At 40.2% G+C, this 20,340-nt stretch overlaps 1 protein-coding gene across 2 annotated transcripts in view; it reads left to right on the forward strand.

The window, feature by feature from the left end:
* Positions 1-20,340, forward strand: part of SMOC2 (SPARC related modular calcium binding 2) — a 134,501-nt gene that overhangs the window by 82,577 nt on the left and 31,584 nt on the right. For both annotated transcript variants that reach the window (XM_081855869.1, XM_081855870.1), the window contains 2 exons: positions 11,421-11,610; positions 17,142-17,224. In XM_081855869.1, coding sequence (XP_081711995.1) covers positions 11,421-11,610; positions 17,142-17,224 — 273 coding nt within the window. The remainder of the gene's footprint in view (positions 1-11,420; positions 11,611-17,141; positions 17,225-20,340) is intronic.

Consider the following 20,340-nt stretch of genomic DNA (forward strand, 5'->3'; position numbering starts at 1 on the left):
TAAATATATAAAAATATCTTTATAAGCAGTGTAAAAAAAACCCCAGAAAACTTAAACAAAATATTATGCAGTGACATTAATACAAAGTTGTACTAATATATATAAACAGATATCAATTAATTTTCCTTCCGACATGCTCTCACTTCAATAAGAACTTGCTTATTTGTTTTATATCTAAAATACATTTAAACATGGAAATATGTGGGCTTTGGGCTTGAAATACATCATGTATAATCCTTGAAAATGAAACATTTTAAAAACATTTAATTTTAAAAACATTTCAAGAATTCAGATTTTCTTTTTTAAAAAAATCTGCTTGGATTTTTTTTAAAAAAGAAAATCTGAATTCTTGAAATGTTTTTAAAATTAAATAATTAAAAAAAAATGCAAGAGTCTAACTCAGTGAACAGCTTGTCCAGAAGAGTTATGCCGAAGGCACTTGTAACTTCTGGTTAGATAAGTTAGTTTTATGCAGAATGCTGTCTTCTAGAATGGAAAGCATCTCATCTGCAAGGCATCTGAAAAAAAATATTGAACTGTGCCAGAAACTTTAGCTGTGTAGAGTGACGGAACTGTTACAGCAGAGTGCACTGCAATTGATGCTTCTTGGCACTTCTGCCAGTAAAGTAACTAAGGCCAGATTTCTCAACCTTGTGGCCATATATCTAAATAGTTACTCGGTCAGAATGACCAATTGAAATGATCAAGAGAAACCCCAAATATTTGCATTCACTTCTACCACAGAATTCAGCTCAATTTTAATCACAAGCAGCTGATTGACAATTCTCTCCCTAGCACTGTACAGAAGTTCCCCTTCATGTGTTCCAAGAATGCGGGACGGGGGAAACACAAATGCATACACTGCCCCCCCTTTATCATTCCCACCAGATCCACCCCTAGATCTTTCCGTATTGGTTGGAAATTCTGGAGATGGGATCTATGTGTTTTGGGTTGAACGTGTGCAGGCTTGTCTATGCAACTGGGAGCTGGAATGATCAAGCAGTGAATGTACAGTGGTACCTCTGGTTACGAACTTAATTTGTTTCAGAGGTCTGTTCTTAACCTGAAACCGTTCTTAACCTGAGGTACCACTTTAGCTAATGGGGCCTCCCACTGCCACCCCACGTTTTCTCTTCTCATCCTGGGGCAAAGTTCTTAACCCGAGGTACTACTCCCGAGTTAGTGGAGTCTGTAACCAGAAGTGTTTGTAACCCGAGGTGTTTGTAACCTGAGGTACCACTGTATATTAACTTCTGTATAGGTCTACTTTAAAGGAAAGATCTTCAGAAGTTTGGAGGCCTAGGAAATACCAATAGAATATCTTCTTGCTATAGTCGATTTCCTAACCATCAGTTATGGTCATGCTTATCAAGCTCAAGCTCAAGTTTATTAAATTTGTGAGGTCCATGCCTTTACACAAAATACCATAAAACATTATTAAAAAGATAAACAGTAAAATTATAAAAATAAGCTAAAATTCATGCCATGCTGTCCCAGCAAAGGAAACTACCCAAAAAACACCACCATTCAGGAAAGAAGATACAGCAACAGGTTAGGAGAGCAATGGGAGGGACCTCACCATTTCATCCAGGAACCATACCCTAGTTTTCATAGCCTTCACCACAAAGACCGCTACCACGTGAGAAATCCATGGATCAGCATCCACCAGTAAAAACTTTACCTGGTCCTCAGAGTTGACTATTGATTTGGGAATAGTTTGTAACATTACATCCCTGAAGGCCGAATAGATGGGACAATACAACATGTAATGTGTGAGATCCTCTTTGGTTCTCATATGACAAGGACATATACGCTGCTCTACTGGGATTTTTGCATATCTGCCTGACAGATAGGCCGTAGGAATGGTTTGAAAACGGGCCATGGTGAAAGCTCTCCGAAGGGTGGGATTGGTGATATTCGCCAAGTAATTGGCACAGGTTTTGACTGTTTTCAGTCGGGGAAATGAGTGGGAGGACCCTGGGTTCTGTATTTTTGTGATGTCTAACAGGGCGTCTCTCTCCAGGATCCATTCCCGAACTTTGTCCGGGCTCCACAGTTTGAGAGTATTAAACTCCGGTAGGGTGTATCTAACCAGGATCTCAGATAGGTTTTGACGCCAAGTGGTGTTCTTTTGAAGAGATACAAAGGCTTGTTTGGCCAATAAGGTGTTTGAAGTGTTTGCAAGGTTGATGTAAAATCGTAGGAATCTTAAGTGGGCCCTGGCAGACACAGAGGGTAATCCAACCTCCACCCTCAAGAAAGCTGCCGGGGTTCCTTGAGGAAGGCCTAGAATCCTCTTGAGATAATAATTTTGCAAAAATTCAAGCCGTTCCAACAGCCTCTGTTTCCACCCCCAGAGTTCTATCCCATATAACATCTGGGGAATAGCTTTCCCAACAAAAGCTCTTAATGCCGGGATCACCAATTGTCCTCCCCGGGTATGGAAGAAACTAAGCAGGACACCAATTGTTCTTCGTGTTAGGATGGTTACAGCCTTAAAGTGGGCTAGCCAACTAGATGTAGCCTGGAATGTAACACCCAGATATTTAAAAAAAGGGCACTGTTCAATCACATGTTCGTCTAAAGACCATCTAAAAGTGTGGCGAGCTCTAGTGAACACCACAATTTTTGTTTTGTCATAGTTTATCTTTAGTGAGTTATGGGAACAGTAGGCTGCGATCCCCTCCAACATGCTGCGTAAGCCTCTTCGGGTGAGTGCCATTAAAGCCATGTCATCGGCATATAACAATATATTCAAACGTTTACCTTCGAGGGCTGGAGCTGATGACTTGTACTTTGCCATGTACTGGACAATGTCATTTATATAAAAGTTAAAAAGAAATGGGGCTAGCAGGCATCCCTGTTTGACCCCTTTCCTCAATGGCAGTGGGTCCGTAAGAGTTCCCGATGGCCCAGTTCTGATTTTAACTGTAGTATCTGTGTGTAACTCTCTGAGAATTTTTAAAAGTCGTCTATCAATGTCCGTTTCATATAATTTTTTCCATAGTCTATCTCTACAGATTGAGTCAAAGGCAGATGTCAAGTCTACGAAGGCCACAAAGAGTCTGCTCTTATACGCTTTTGAATATTTAGCTACCAGGGTCTGTAGTACCATACAGTGACCTATCGTATTGTGGCCCTTTCTAAATCCTGCCTGTTCCTGGTTGAACAGGTTAGTGTGGTCCGCCCAGTCTACCAACTTGTTTAATAAGTACCGGGTATAAAGTTTGTATGCGATGTCCAGAAGGCTTACAGGGCGGTAGTTTGCTGGATCTTGAATATCTCCCTTCTTGTAGATAGGGGCTACCACACTTAGTTTCCAGTTTGCTGGAATTTTACATGTGTTGTTTATTGCCGTAAAAAGTTTGGCCAAAAAGATGGCCCACCATTGGGCATTTGATTTAAATACCTCAGGGGGGAGCTTTGCCATTTTTTAATGTTTTAATTAGCTGTAGGCACTCTGATTCCGTAACAGGATCCCAACTAGCTAGATGATCATTCTTCAATTAGCAGGAATTAGCAGTATTTGAGGGTGTGTATAGCTGGGAAAAGTGTTGAAGCCACACATCAGATGAAATACTGTTGTTTACAATTTTTTCTTTTTCTTTTTTTTTTTTATTATGTGATTACTTTATTCCAGCATCAGTTTCCCCTTTTCTAGGTGTGACATTTAGTCCTTGCAGGAAAACAATATAGGCACAGTTACCTTTGGCTTGGTTCAGCCATCCCTGGCCAGCATCTCATTTGCACTGTGCTGCTCAGGATCACCTTGTCAAGATTCTATTTTTTTTTTTTAAATAATTTTTATTAATTTTGCAACATAAACAAAAAACAAACAAACATAACACGACTTCCCCATACCTCCCCTTCACTGCATCCTTGTTTTAAAATTTTTTAGCAATCCTTCATCCATTTTTATATTTAATTCTCTTTAAAATTTTCTTAAGCATAAATTTTTGCAGCTGTAATTCTTTATATCAAATCCCTTGACATCTTAACATTCCGAAATTTTACAACAATTTTTAAGGTAAATTTTAAATTTTTTCCAGTCCTCTTCCACTGTCTCTCTCCTCTGGTCACGAATTCTGCCGGTCATCTCTGCCAGTCCCATAAATTCAGTCACCTTGGTCTGCCATTCTTCCAGAGTAGGTAGTTCTTTAGTCTGTTTACAATTTTTTCCTTTGGATGAGACTTGCCTTTGCAAGTCAGTTATGGTCATGCTTATCAGATATGGTCAACTACACAATGACAAGTTCCACACAAAGTCACGTTCCTTGTCTGGATAGTGTGGCTTCCAAAGGGAAACTCGTTTTCTCATTTATATTTCCTGCTTGGTGTTAAATATCAGCAGATGTTGTCAGTATCAATAGATGATGATTTTCATGCATTCTTAGTAAATACAAGGCTTGCTTCGGCTGGTGCTTGATGTGGCATGTCTTAGAAAACAAAGCCAATTCTGTCATTGCCAAAGCCTCTGTGAGGGTTTAAGTTCAGCTAATATTTGTTTCAAACAATTGTCCAATAAGAATTCTGTGCACCTTTAGGCAGAGGTGAGTCCGACTATGTTCATTCAGGCTTTCTCTTGGGTAAGTATGAGTAACACTGTAGACACAGTCACATTTTGAAAAGTGTATAGAGACCATGCAATATTTTTTTTAAAAAAAAAATCCATCTTTTAAGGTCTAATAACACTTGAAAATGAAACATATTATCAATGGAGAGAATGCTGTTCTTTCATAAAATTGAAATTGTAAGTCTGTACAGCTGTGATTCATTTACTATTACATAGAAATAGATAATATAGATGTGTGTGTATTTATATATTCATTCTCTGTACTGGCATCCCATTTATGGAATGCCCTCCTTTTTGAGATAGGGCTGCTGCCAGAACTTCTGAGCCAGCTTTCATCGCCAGCGAAAGAGATATAAAAATAAACACATAAATGCAACACACATGCACAGGCCATTGTAGAGTTTTAGTACTGGGCCAGTTGCTAGGTCAGCTTATATCATATTGGTTTGATTTTATATTGGCTGATGATGTTACCGTCTTAGCTGCCCTGTTTTATGACTCATTAAACTTTTCTGAAAATATCAATTAAAAAATAAACCAAACCAGACAGATACTAAGGATAAGTTATTAACGTAACCAGGTTAAGTCAGGCCAACAACTATACACAATGATAATCTTAATACTTTTTTCTGTTTTAGATTTTCTTTACAGGGTTTTCTTTGCAAAGTTTTTCTTTACAGGGTTTAGTGAGGAAGATTCAACTCAAAAGGTCCACAGTTTATATTGAGGGAAGGAGGCAGGCATTATCTTTTACACTTGTACAGTCACTAGCACTTTCCATATTTTCTAAAACAGGTATTTTTAGAAAGGGACCTATTTTAGAAAATCCATGCTTTCTAGGCACAGGGGAAAGGCACTCTGAGTGTGCTCAGTGGTTCTTAGCTTCTGTAACATGCATATTCTAAAACCAAGTTGAAAACTGAAAACAGTTTCTGGGGACTGAGCCCTGGTGAGTGTTCACTTACATTACATTTTGCTGTGTGTGTGTACACAAAATGGTATATACAAAATAGTAGAACTAAGCCTGTCCTGTAAAAGAATCAACCATACTAATATATTTATTTATTGTTAATCATGTTTTATAAATACACTGACAGTTCATGTAGAGGACTTAAGAAATACTGTGGTGAACTTTAATCTAGATGAAGAACCTTTCATAAAAAGAGATGCTATCATGAAAAATACAGTTTTCTAATGCTTACTTCAATAAAGCCACTTTTCTTTAAAAAAGGAAATTTTGCGGAAATTTTTTTTTTTTTGATAATATTTATTAAAGTTTTCCAATTAATTACAAATTAATAAAACATCCAATTTCAAATCTTTTTCCAATTACATCCTTTCAGGACTTCCCCTTCCCTCCCCCCCTTGTATTCCCAATCTCTCAAATGATCTCAACAAGTTCTTCTCCTCAATTCAAACTTGTTATCCTTAACCCAAATTTTTTTTTTTTTAAAAAACATTATTTTCCATTCCCCTAAAATCGGCTTATTCCCACCACGAGTTCCCCCCTTTAGAATACCATGTAGATGTATATAGCCTAAATAAAACGTAGTTTACGCCTTTAAGGATTCCACATTTCCCACCCCCCCTTTTCCCGGTTGCGTTCCCAATGTTCCTCAATGTCCGATATTTCCACGTCTCTCTGAATCATAGTCCTTTGCCAGTCCTCTTTAGTTTCGAATGTCCAATCATGGAAGGATTCTGTCTCAAAGAGAGGCCCATTTTTTCCATCCAGATTTTTATATCCAGGAGTGAAAAACTCCAAATTATAATCCTTAAGCTTGTCAAATCTGGATGTCCCAAATGTCCCCACTTTTAACTTGGTCCAATTCTTGTTATTTTGTTGTTCTTATTGATCACACTCCTCTTTCTATTTCTTTCTGTCCCTGTTTTCCTGCACAAATGTCCTAATTCCAAAAGTTAGTTCCTTTACAGAGGCTTGTTATTCAGAAACAAAACATTACGTCAAGTTCCTTTCATTCCACAACAGATGATTCCATTGTCTTCTTCGGTGTAGTGGCCTCTGTAGTCATAATAATGTTCCATTTCTGCAGTTTCCCAGGAGATAAACAGTTCAGTTCCAATTTCCAGCTAAAACTTGTAATGTCCCTCGGCTCCTCTAGGTGGATTGCAAAAGCTGAGTTCTCTTCCAGATCGCATCCATTAGCCCTAGTAACTTTGTAATCCTTATTTAAAACAATTTGTATCCAATTTATAACAAATATAACCAGCAAAGTCCTTGTAACATAGTCTCTATCTTATTTTCCGCTTTGACAGCTCTTTGACAGCTGTCAAAACTTGCCTTTCTCCTCTCCAAACTCCGTCATCGATCGCTCCCGGGGTTCCAGGGGGGGTTGTTTTTAAGTCCGAATTCTACTTTCCTCCTCCAGCTCAATCTCATATTCTTCACTCGTGAGGTTAAAAACTTGCCAAAATGATGTTACTCCGATCTTAGTTATCAGATCCTTTGCTTTGACCCTTCTACAATGGAGGGGGTGGCTGACTTCCTTTTTTGCGCCTCCCCCGCTCGCTCCGAAATTTTTAAAATTTTTGTCCCTCTTTTTAATCCAAGTTCCAATTACTTACAGGTTGTTCTTTTAGGTCCGAATTTTCAAAGGAAGAAGCCAGCGCTCTCCGCCGAATGGCATGCGGCTTCGCACGGCAGGGATAGCAGAGGACTCAAAACACCACGCTTCTCCCCGGCACCCGATCCGTAGCCTTTAAAAAGGCTCCTTCACGAGTCGGGAGGGCGCTAACGGTGTCAGCCGAGTCTCCATGTCCACGGCCCCCGTGGCCGTGGTTTTTAAGGGTCCCCGCATCGCCGGTGCGGTAGGACCCAGCCCCTGCCGTGCAGGCTCCCTCCGGAGCTCGGAGGGAGTCCGCCATTCGGCGATGGCGCCGACCCGGAAATTTGCGGAAATTAAGGGTGACAGACGAGTGGAAAAGAAAAGAAAAGAGAGACTTTAACATTCCCAGAGTTGTGTGAACAGGTTGCATAGCTCTGGTAAAAGTTAATCTAATTTACTTTCAATGATTGTGGCTTAAGTGGCAAATTTCTGATGACACGGTATAGAAGAAGTTTATATTGAGTCTGTTTTTTTAAAAAATAACCTAATTCAAAACTGTGCTAAATATAGATATGGCGAGATGTTACAGGAAGATAAGATTGTGATTGCATTCCTGATGAACCAGAAGTAAACATGTGTTTGGAGTATTCCGTTTCTAGTGTGCATTTTCTTCAAAATGCACTTCCAAAAGGCCAACTCCTATAAACAGCGTGATAGTCCCATAGGAAACCGCAGAGCTAAATGATTGCATCTGCTAGATGCAGCTTCTTTTACTCAGCTGAGCTAGAAAGCATATGCAAATGAAGGCAGGCTGGAGCCCTGAGAATTTTGTTAGGCCACAAGAATGTACCTAAATTCCAAGAGTGCTAAATATCCAACAAGCAGCTGTACATTAGGCATTCTCTGCAAGCTCAAACACAGAAAAGCTCCTGGGTCTCTGATTCTCATGTTTTGATTCACAATAGTCAACATGGGTATAGGAAAGTACCTTCCAGGCTTGAACTGAAATTTCCGATAATGAGGTCTATGCAATTTCAGTCAATTCTTTGCTCATCTGACCTCTTGTGCTACATCCTACACCATTCAGGGGAACCGGTTTCTTGACACCCCCAGAGAGACTTTAGGAGGTGCAGGAGAAGGAAGAAAAGGAAATCTTAACTTTTGTGTGCATTTTTGTAGTTATGTACTTTGAACTTTGTACATAAGTCAACATATACTTTAGAATCCAATCCATAGCCTTTTTTAGGAGAGCAGCAAAAGGGACTCTATTTTATAATGCCTTACAAATATATGGAGAACAAAGATTTATGGAAATGTTTTTTATGTCACTTTCCATTACAGTGGTACCTCGGGTTACATACGCTTCAGGTTACATACGCTTCAGGTTACAGACCCCGCTAACCCAGAATAGTATCTCAGGTTAAGAACTTTGCTTCAGGATGAGAACAGAAATCGTGCTCCGATGGCGCGGCAGCAGCAGGAGGCCCCATTAGCTAAAGTAGTGCTTCAGGTTAAGAACGGAACTCCGGAATGAATTAAGTACTTAACCTGAGGTACCACTGTATGTACATCAAGGGTAATAAACCCTTCTCAGCCAGAGGGTTATATTCCAGTGGTGGGCAGAGCCAGAGGCCAAAAATGGGCAATGCAAAGAATGTAATACTATAGGCTAGTTCCTACACCCACTTATGCATCCCTCTCTATCCAGGCAAGCAAGAGGCCCTATGCAACTGAGCAAAAACATTCACGGAGGGTGTGAAGCAGGCAAAACACTTTCATGGTCCAAACCTAGGCCAGTGAGAGGTCTGGCCTCAGGAGAGTTCTGAGGGCCAGAGAAAGAGGTTTGGGGGCCATATTTGTCCCCTTGGCCTGTTCCCACTTCTGGTGTATATGCACAAATGCAATATATTTTACCATCAATGCCAAATGCCAAGTCTTATGAACCAATCTTTCATGGTTAGTGAAACCTGATGGAAGAATTCTGCCTGCTGCAGCTTGTACTGTCCCTGCTGCCTCAGCATGTGCTAACTCTCAGGGGGCAATGGAACCCAAAGAGCCAGTGGTAGGGTAGAAGGTGGGATGACCAAGGAAAAATATAGGAAGGACCATTGATGTGTGAAGCCAACTAATTATAGTTGTGTCCAGAAGGGGAAACTGACAGCTGTGCCCTCGACTGGTTATAAGAAGGAAAGCAGGTAGAACAGGATGAGGTTGGTGGGGCAGTGCCCCATTGATGCTAATGGACCAGCCTTCCCTGAAGTAGGGCTGTTTGTGAGGCAAATTTTAGAACTAGACTGTCTATCTATCTTCTGAGAGATACACTAACCATTTTCTTACTTTGCTTAGTTGAGCATTTGCTTTAAGTTTGGGAAGTTTAGGATGCTAAGCTGAAATTACTTGAAATGGAAGGGTCACAGTAAAGAACTACAGTTTTGTGATATTTGTGAACCAAATTTAACCACTACAGGGAATTTTTCTTTTTCTTAAATGCTGGACATACTTACATTACTTCACAGTGGTTGACATGTCTCACTTTGCAGGACTCGTTTTTTGTTTTTTTAAAGTCACTGGTGTCTTGTTACTGGGTTTCTGTGGAGCAACTGCATTGAATGTCAAAGCTTAATTAAAGCTCTGGAAAGTAGCCTTTTCAAATTGTCCATTTGTGGCTCATTATATTAATGAGAAAAGGAGAACTATCAGCAAGGGGATGTTATTGTTAATGTTTGTCGTGTGCATGTTCCTGGGATTTAGGCAACTGAGAGGAAATATGTGTATAGCAGTTGGATACGTTAAAGGTGGGTACAGGTGCCCTTGTAATTTTCTGCAGTATTAGGGTTATGATTATTATGACTATGATTATTATGATTTATTGGTCACTTGGTACCTAAGAAGTTCTCCAAGCGACTTACATTTTAAAACAAAAAGATAATTATATTATACCATAAAGGAAAAAGAAAGAAGAAAAGTCCCATTTATGTATGTATGTACAGTATGTATGTATGTATGTATGTATGTATGTATGTATGTATGTATTAAATGTATATCCTGCTCTTCCTCCCAAAGGAAGGAAAGGCAGCAAATAAAACATTAAAATCTTTATAATTCAAAAGAACCCTTCCCAACTGCAACATAAAGCTTTGGCAGCACATTAACAACACAATGTAATCAGCTCAGTCCATCAAAGGGCTGGGGAAGGAAAACATATTTTACCTGAGGCCAAAAAGATGTCCGTGAAGCTGCCAGGCAGACCTTACTGGGGAGAGTGTTCTGCAGTTGGTGAGCCACAACTGGAAAGGCCTTTAGGTTAAGGTTACCAGACATCCCCGTTTCCCAGGGACAGTCCCTGGATTTACAAATCAGTCCCTAGACAAAATCCATCTATTTAGTAGGAAGTTGAAAAGTGCCCCTGGATTCATTGAAAAAAAATCTGGTAACCTTACTTTAGGTTGCAAGCCTATACCCACTTAACTGGGAGTAAGTCCTATTGAACTAGGCAGGGCATACTTCTAAGCGGACTGGTGCAGAATCACGCTTATTGTAGAAGCTGCTAATCTCTAGGAATATGGGTGTTCAACATATGCAGTGAACCAAAGGGAAAACATTTATAATTCAAATGAAGACCTAGTTAAAGGTAAAGGGACCCCTGACCATTAAGTCCAGTTGTGACCGACTCTGGGGTTGCAGCGCTCATCTCGCTCTATAGGCCGAGGGATCTGCCATTTGTCCACAGACAGATTCCAGTTCATGTGGCCAGCATGACTAAGCCGCTTCTGGCGAACCAGAGCAGCGCACGGAAACATTGTTTACCTTCCAGCCGGAGTGGTACCTATTTATCTACTTGCAGTTTGACGTGCTTTCGAACTGCTAGGTTGGCAGGAGCTGGGACCGAGGAACGGGAGCTCAGCCCATTGCGGGGATTCGAACCACCGACCTTCTGATCAGCAAGTCCTAGGCCCTGTGGTTTAACCCACAGCACCACCCACGTCCCTTTCAAATGAAGACCTAGTCATCCCAAAAAACTGACAAAGTGATGCACCTTAAATGAATTGCATTATTGTGAAATACCTTGCAATTTTTTAAAATGAAAGGTGGTGTGCAAATATTTTAAATAAATGAAGGGAGACTTTTGACTGAGCTCACCCTATCAGACTGCCAGTGAAGGTTCATGTGACTGGTGCCATACCTCCAGACTCTATTTTAATTTGGCTGCTTGGCTAATCTACCAGCTAGTTGATCAGTCTATAGGCGATTCCATAGCTTTATTGTTCTTTTCTTTCCAGCCGCGGCATCATGCGATCAAGAGCTTCAGTCAGCATTAGAAGAAGCTAAACAACCTCAGAAAGACAATGTGTTCATTCCAGAGTGTGCCAGTGGTGGTCTTTACAAGCCAGTGCAGTGTCACCCTTCTACGGGTTACTGCTGGTGTGTTCTTGTTGATACAGGACGCCCCATACCTGGTACATCAACAAGGTAAGGGATTTTGGAGGGAGATTATCATTGGCATTTATTCCTTGTTCTATTTCCTAGGGAATAGAGATAAATTGGGGAAGGGGAGGTAAGATTGTGAATGGTGTGACAGACCATATGACACTCATTTATGTGAACCCATGTATAGCATGCTATATTGAGAAGCAATCATGTTAAACAACTATTATGTTCATTGTTGTTGTTGTTTAGTCGTTTAGTCATGTCCGACTCTTCGTGACCCCATAGACCAGAGCATGCCAGTCACTCCTGTCTTCCACTGCCTCCTGCAGTTTGGTCAAACTCCTGTTGGTAGCTTCTATAACACTGTCCAACCATCTCGTCCTCTGTCGCCCCCTTCTCCTTGTGCCCTCAATCTTTCCCAGTATCAGGGTCTTTTCCAGGGAGTCTTCTTTTCTCATGAGGTGGCCAAAGTATTGGAGCCTCAGCTTCAGGATCTGTCCTTCCAGTGAGCACTCAGGGCTGGTTTCCTTAAGAATGGATAGGTTTGATCTTCTTGCAGTCCATGGGACTCTCAAGAGTCTCCTCCAGCACCATAATTCAAAATGTTCATACAACTGCCAATTTAATTGCCTTACAATAAAATGTCAAGAGGCATTCTTATGCTGCTATCCTACATACTTGGGTGTAATTTCCATTAAGCTCAATGGGGCTTACTTATAAGTAGGCATGTATAGAATTGCACAGTTAAAGTGACAGTAACATCACACAATATAGACTAAATAATGGTACTACAAAACAGCATCCCAACAATTCAATACACATCCAAAATATGATGATCCCAAATTTAATTGGTGCATTCAGTTTTTCACCCTAAACTAAATCTTAACCTTGCAATCTAGACTTTTTAAAAATGTTGAAATGCAACATAGAAGTGTGTGTGTGTGTGTGTGTGTGTGTGTGTATAAAATTTTGATTGCACTAACAATACCTTGATTGGTAAGAGGTGAAGACTGAGGGTTACAATCACGATCCATTAAAAACAATGGAAAAATTGTTGCTGACTTTGGTACAATGTAGATTGCATTCTTGTTGCCCAACTGTGGATTCTGATTGCAGCATCATTCTTTTTATTGATCTCCTTCATTAATTACCACCATTTTCATTGATTTCCCTCTTACTTCAAATGGAAAAGTGGCAGCTGTGATTACATCTTGATATTGCATGTAATAACATGAGGCCCTCCCAGCACATATATTAACGTCAGACCCTTGTGCTGTGGCAATGCAAAACTATGCTTGGGCATTAGTAAAAATCTCAGCTTACTTATGGACTCTGTGTATGGCCTTGGGCCAGTCACCATCTCTCAACTTCAGTCCCCTACTGTGAAATTGAAACAACATTCGTGAACCTCACATGGTTAACACAAGAAGCTACAAGACTGTAAAGCAATCTGAGTAGGAAAAAAGTGGCCTGTAAATGATAAAATAAGATTATAAAGCACTTTGGGTAGCAAAATGTGGCATATATATGAGAAAATGCAATCACTTGCTGTCTGGTAGTAAAGGAAAGAAAAATCAGACCTGCCAGGATCCCTGTAAGAAAAGAAATATAACCTCAGAAACATTTCCATTATTTCCCAGAAACAGTCCCCTCAGCCTATTTTCACATGATTAACTTCAATGGAGCAACAGTGCTGGAAGCAGTAGAAAGAAGAAATGTATTTTTAACATGTTGTTAAATAGTAAGTTGAAGTTCATGAATTTCAGCAGAGCCAGAAATGCGGGGAAGAGTTGTGGGCCATGTTTAGCAGATGCAGGCAAGCAAAGTATCGCTTTCCAAAGGAAACAATGTGGGCTTGGGCTTCTTTAGGAATGCTTGTATGGAAGCCCACCAAAAGCCAAGGCAGCATGTTTCACTTGATGCAAGCACAAGTGGTTTTAAAGACCGATCTTTTTCTTCTTCCTATGCAAAACAATGTTTTTGAGAGAATCAGTTTTAGAAGGCCAGACTAGGCATTCATTGTTCAAAATGAATTTCAAACTCTCAGTTGGAGGAGGACTTTATTGCCCCTTAGTAGAGCGCATGCTTTGGATGCAAAAGACTCCCAAGTTCAGTTCCTCCCATCACCAGAAAGGGCTATAAAAATATCCCTGGGAAATCGCTGCTCATCATTGTAGTCCCTACAGAACTAGATGGGCCCAATGGTCTGACTTGGGATAAAGCAGTTTTTTCCTGAAAGTTGTCATTTCTTCCTGCAGATGAAAGCCTACACTCATGACTGAAATATGAAGAGTCTTGTGTACCTCAAAACTATTTTTTGAAAGCTTTGAGGTACTACAAAACTCTTTGGCAGCTTTGTTGAAATAGATTAAATGACAACCCCTCTGGAATTTTATCTTATGACTGAGCAGCAGTCTTTTGAAGCTCTGAAACTGGTAGGGTCTGGGCCATGGATATTTCTATTGTCAGAGAGGGAGAGCCAATGTAGCCTATGGGCCCTCGGACACCCTCCCATGGGTCATAGGATTGTAGTCTTAAACTTTAGGGTTGCCACATTTCTGACTGCCATATTCTGGGAAATTCCAGACGTATGGCAACGCTGTGAAGTTTGAATTTAAAAGGTAGCTCTGCTATCCCTCTTTTCATTTTCTAGGCCCCGAGTGGCTGGGGAAGCCCAGCCAGATGGGTGGGGTATAAATAGTAAATTATTATTATTATTATTATTATTATTATTATTATTATTATTATTATTATTATTGGCCTCCTCTCCCCTCCTTCACATCTCTTCATGGGATGTATGTCTTGTGTAGCCTTTGCACTCTTGTCTGAATTTTGATTACATCAGCTTTACTTTCTAAAAAAAATACAGTCTTCAGCCCTCCAGGTTGGGAGAGCTACCATTATAAATATTGCAGTTTGTTCTCTTCCTACAACTGCTGGTGCAGCCACCATTAACCCTATTTACAAAGAGAATGCATAGAAGGATCTGATGGTGCAGGATAGGGCTCAATAGCAGATGCTAAGCAGGCCTGAGCATTGCTTGGATGGGAGCCGTATGTGTGCCAATCTAAGTCCCTAGATAGAAGAAATAGTGGGGTTTATAATAAATAAATATAATGTGCGCCTCTCTCTCCTCTTCTTGCAAACTGATTTATTTGCCAACAGTGTGCTATTCTGTATAAGACATAGGCAGTTGCTGAGTACAATCCCTCATAAATCTGGACTTGGTAAAAAAAAGAGAGAGAGAGAGAGAGCACAAAGTCTAAGCATGAAATGCCCGTTGCTGTGGGGAATCTGGAGGCAGAGAGAGAAAGAGAAGGGAAGAATGCAGGATGGGGTATCAGATTAATCTGCGTTCAGGCCAATTGCCAGATGCTACATTAGTGCACCCAGTTCAAAGATTTCTCTTTCATTCTTTACTTGGCTGGTTAAAAGAGGTCATGTATCAGCAATTACCATCTACTCCATCGAAAGCTTGCCATCAAAACAGCTTCTGTTCTCCTTACTCTAAAGGTGTCTTTTTCACCCACAGGACACACACTCATCTGAGCATGAAATTGCATTGCACCTTCCTGGAGCAATCTGTATCTGATGGGCTATAGGCCAGTTTCAGAAATGGCTAGTTTCTCACTGACAATGAGAAGATAAATTAAACAATGAAGGCGGGGACTATTTCATTCCAACCAGTCATTTTTCTCATGGCTAGCATGGCGCCCAAGCACTCTATGATTTGTTACGATGGCTTTGAAAGGAGTTTTCAATTTGAGTGTAGTGGAAAATCTACACTCTCTACCATGACTGGGTAAAAAGCTCAATTGCCTGGGTGGTACCAAATCAAACAATGGAGAAACCAGATCAAGCATGTTCAAGCACTAGGTTCTTTAGATTATTGAGTTCAATAGCACAGGAAATGTAACAAAGCCAAGCAGGAACACAAACACCCCAAAACTTTATATTGACACATCAGTCTACAAAATCTTTGCCTAGGAGGAGTCCATCATACAATGGGACTTTTCTAAAAAGACTGCTCCATTTTGAATCCTTCTTGTGGTAAATCTGGAAGTCACTACACAACAGGAAAAAGTGCCTGTCTGAATCCATAGTTCATTTTTCACTCACCTTTCACAGACAACATTCAGTTACATTACTCTTGAAAACTGGAGGGAATCTTCAAAGAAAGTACATCACAGATAAATCTGAGTATTATTTGTTGGTGGTTTTCTAGTGCCTGAGGTATATTCGAACTCCTTTCTCCTTCGATGTAGCTCATATGAATCATCAAACCATTGTAAATTCATCACCATATAGTTTGTGTTAGTTTAACAGCAAACTTCCCGCTCCACTCTCATTGTGCATTTGAGAGAAACACACACACACACACACACACACACACACACACACACACACATATATGCACAGTGGGTCTTAGTTGTTTGGCATCATTCCTTCCAGATAATTAATTAATAATCAGATGAGGATTAAAGCATCTGTCATTTCCTTTGCAAATCTTGTTTTCTCAACACTGACATTTTTAAAGGAGAAGTAAATCTCACAGCAACTGCAAGTGGATCAGCTGTAACACTGTCACCCAAATCACAGCCAATGGCTGGCTTAAATTCCCATTTCCTTTCATTGCTTATGAATTTCTTACAATTCCTTGAGCTCTTCAAGTGATAAAGATGCATAACACAGAACCATAGAAAGCATATTTCAAACTGTTATATCTCAGCTTTTATCTGTGAGCAATACAGATTAAATCCCACAATAAAATACAGCGGTAGAGTTCCAGATTCTTGGTATCTGCCTTTCCTTTGCATGGCCATATATGCCTATAAAGACAGAAGGCTTATATTTTAGCACAATCTCAATTATTACCATTACCATTTATTAAATTTATATACCACCCTTCATCCGAGCATCACAGAGAGGTTTACAGTATAAAAACACAAAAATACATAATAATATAATAACAAGCAACACAATAACCCCCCTGCCCATTGTTTAAAAGTTATCTATAGATAACTAATGAAATAAATTCCAGAATAGCAGCCAACAAAGGATTTTGGGACACTTTAAAGACCACAAAAAGAGTACACTTGTATCAAAGCCTCAGCAAGGGGCTTGCTGAGAATTGTGAAGGAACTGGGCATATTAAGAAGAAAGGGCCATTTTAAATGGGAGATAGCAGCAGATTCATAGCACACTGCAAGCCCAGTTTCTTATAGATGCACAAGGAAAAATGGTTGTACCAGAGATTTACCTAAGAGAGAGGAAACTGCTATACAGTCTCGTGAGATCAGGCACAAGCATTTTCTAGACCCATTTTTGAAATGTCCCCCCCCCCCCACTGAAATTGCTCGGCAGTGCTTATCTCAGGGAATGGCATGAGTCTTAATTAATGGTTTTCTAGCATGTGCTTTATTTGGCATTTGTGCAGATGTGTGGTAGAGGAACGCCTGAGTCTGAGCACTCTGCCAAACTTCAGTGTGACTACATCATTTATGATGTGATAGATTTTGCAAATTAAATTGACTTTACCTTGTTGTCTTTTCTTCTTCCCGTTCTCCCTTCAGATATGAGCAACCCAAATGTGATAACAGTGCCAGAGCTCATCCAAGCAAAACAAAAGATTTGTTCAAAGGGCGCCAGCTTCAAGGTCAGTGTATAATAAATGGTGTTTAGCTAGGGTGTTTGTTCACTGAATTAACCTGGGGAGAGAGACTTCGCTATCTTGAGTCCCAAAGCAAAAGGAGGTGGAATAATTGCTATGCCAGGTTTCCAGTTTGGACATCACTTGTTAAGGTGAGTGTAAGAGAAGTTGTACTGATATTTGCTGTGTTGGATCTTGCTTCTACTGTCATGGAAATCAGATGAAATCTGCTATTAGTAGCAATGGAGCGTAATCCAATTTTTACTGTACGTATGAAACTCAGCATCTAGGTCAGTAATTCCCAAAATGGATCCCTGAACACAAACAGTATATTTGGAAGTTACAAAGCTAAATATTCCACAGCATAATGCGCATCCCTTTGTCTTCTCCAGCACAAGAAATGATTTACGCCATCATTACGATGCCAAACTCAGTTTACGCTCAAAGGAAGTAGATAAAATCTCTGCATTTATTGTTTCAAAGGAGACAAGCACATGACTGACCTTTGGATATTTTAACAATGTTTCTACTGTGCCACCTATTTTGAACAAAGCGCTCTTTGGAATTCAGGCTTCATCTTATGAATTTATTTATTTTATTAGATGGGCTTGTCTTAAAAATAATTTGGGGCTTCGGGGATTTTTTTTAAAAAAAGTTTTCATTGAGAACATTTTCTCTGTCAGAACCTCCCTTCCCCAAACAAAAAACCTTGCATTTGAGAATGGGGAGGGAACATCCCCAGTAGCAATGAGGAGAATTCACCAGTGACAAGAGAAGTGTGGCCAATCTCTCCTGAACAAGGAAATGACAATTTAAAAGAAGCTCCATGTCAGGAGCTAGTATAGTGCAAATTTCACATTTGAAAACTCACCAATAATTGTGCTGGTATACTGCCCCTGCTCTGTAGAGTACTCAGGACAATGTTAAATTAGACTTTGCTCATAGAAACAAAGGAAGCTGCCTTAAATGAGTCAGACCGTTGGTTCTCCTAGACCTGTATTGTCTACATGGGCTGGCAGTGGTGGTTGGTTGACATTCAAGGGAAGTGATTTCCATTTTCCTGCTGCTCAGATTACCTAACTCACTATTGTCTACACTGACTGGCAGTGGGTTTCCAGGGATTCAGACTATATTCATTTCAGTCCTTGATTTAGTTAAGTGAAACATAAATGGTGAGCAGGCCTGGACTGACCTTCATTGGAAAATGCGAACCACGGTCCCAACTTCATCTTAAACATCTTACTACTGACTTTTGTAAGATGCCATGAGAAGCTGCCAAATTTCACACTTCCTTTCACCCTTCCTGATACTACTTTACCAGAAGCGTCCCCCTATTATAGCAGCAGTAATGTTGTAACCACATTCAGATTTTTTATTTTTATTTTTGCCAAAGGCATGATTAACAAAAGTTTTCCAACCTCTCTGTTCCTACCTGGTAATTTCTTTGGGGTTTAGGTTCTGAACTTTAGAAGGACAATGCTTGTTTAAATTCTACCCTTCTGGGCTTGCACTACAATTATTATCAGACCATTCCCTAACCACTGCTGCAACATGAACTCATAATTGCTATGAAGTGGTGAATGGAACATGGATCTGAGTTCTCCTTCATTGAAGTTGCTTACCCTTGGCAACCTCTGGCTTGTAAGTACTTGGTTATTGATGTTATTGTAGGACAATGTACCCACTAGTTACATACTTTCTATTTATATGTAACCTTTTATAAAATTGAGAGCATGAGCATCGTACCTATTACACAGATAGACCTTGAGGTTTTCCTGAGTAAATTATAAGAAGTGCCAAGTTCCTAATCATTCTTCCACCCCTGAGTGGTTTACTGCCTACCTACAAAAGCAGCAAGCATGAAATCATTTGTTCCAGGATAAGTTGCATCAAAGAGGTCACTAGATTAAATATCTCCTGACTGCAGCCAAAGGCTGCTAGGCTCATTGTTCCACCAGGGCAAAGCCTGGTCAAGTCAAGCTGAACTTGGAATGGCATAATAGTTTTGAAAACTCAGTTGTGAAAAATGCTTCTCTCTTACTCTCCTTTTCATTCACTGTCCAATAGTAGGATATAATCATTATGAAATCTTTCCCCCTGACTTCATAAGTGCACACTAACTCTTAAGTCCTTCAGTCTGGGCAGTTTCAAATATTAACATTTGCAGTCGCTGGACATGCCAGTTTTACAATTTACTTTTCTGAGGAGAAGTCTGCACACATGATTTTATGGGCTTGATTCAGCCCTCCACTCCCCACAATTTACAAGGCACACCTCGGCACCAGCCACATAGAATGTGCCAACCACATTAAATATTACTAATGAGGTCATCATTCTTCATTTAGGCATTGGTAAAAGTATTTGCATACTACACCAGTTGCTTACCAGAGAGATGAATAACAATTTAAATATATTATGTGATAGGCTAAATGAATTAATGTGCTCATGTCTTGCATACGAGTTTCCTGTAGGCATCTATGAGAAAAAAATGCTGGATTAAACAGGACTCTTGCTATAGTCCGAAATAGTGTTGGTCAAGGAGAATGCAAAATTCAGGGAGAATTATGTGTTTGTAACTTGCAGTGATTATTCCTTTATGAACAAAGGTTGCACTATGAACATGTAATTGTAACACTTATCTCTTCTGGGGATTGCTGACAACACTGCCTTGCGGCTATTGACCATTCTTCCACTCCCTCCTCTATGCGTGTGATTACAAGATGAGATATTAATGGTGCAATGCTAAGGCCCCCGGAAGAGCATTGTAGGGGGTCATTGGATATATTGGACATCCCTCTCTGATGTTGGAGACAGGACTCAAATGTTGGAGATCTTACTGATGTAAGATCTCTCGCCCCCCCCCCCCCCCGCTACTACTGAAGTCTCCTATGCCCCAGCCCAACCAATGTCAGTGCCCCATTGTCAGCAGGACCAATGTGGGGCTCCAGCAGGTGTCCTCTGGGGCTAGGGTCCCAGTCCTAGGAGGTATAAGCCTCTTACCAAACACTCACAAATGAGGGCAGGATGGCAGGTGCAGTATATACCAAACAAACTTAAGGTCAAACCCAGAAAATCAGTCTATGTCCAAAACAAGATTCAGAGGCAAAGTCAGGCTACATGCC

This window comes from Podarcis erhardii, assembly GCF_964252035.2.
Source record: "Podarcis erhardii genome assembly, chromosome: 3".
NCBI lineage: Eukaryota > Metazoa > Chordata > Lepidosauria > Squamata > Lacertidae > Podarcis > Podarcis erhardii.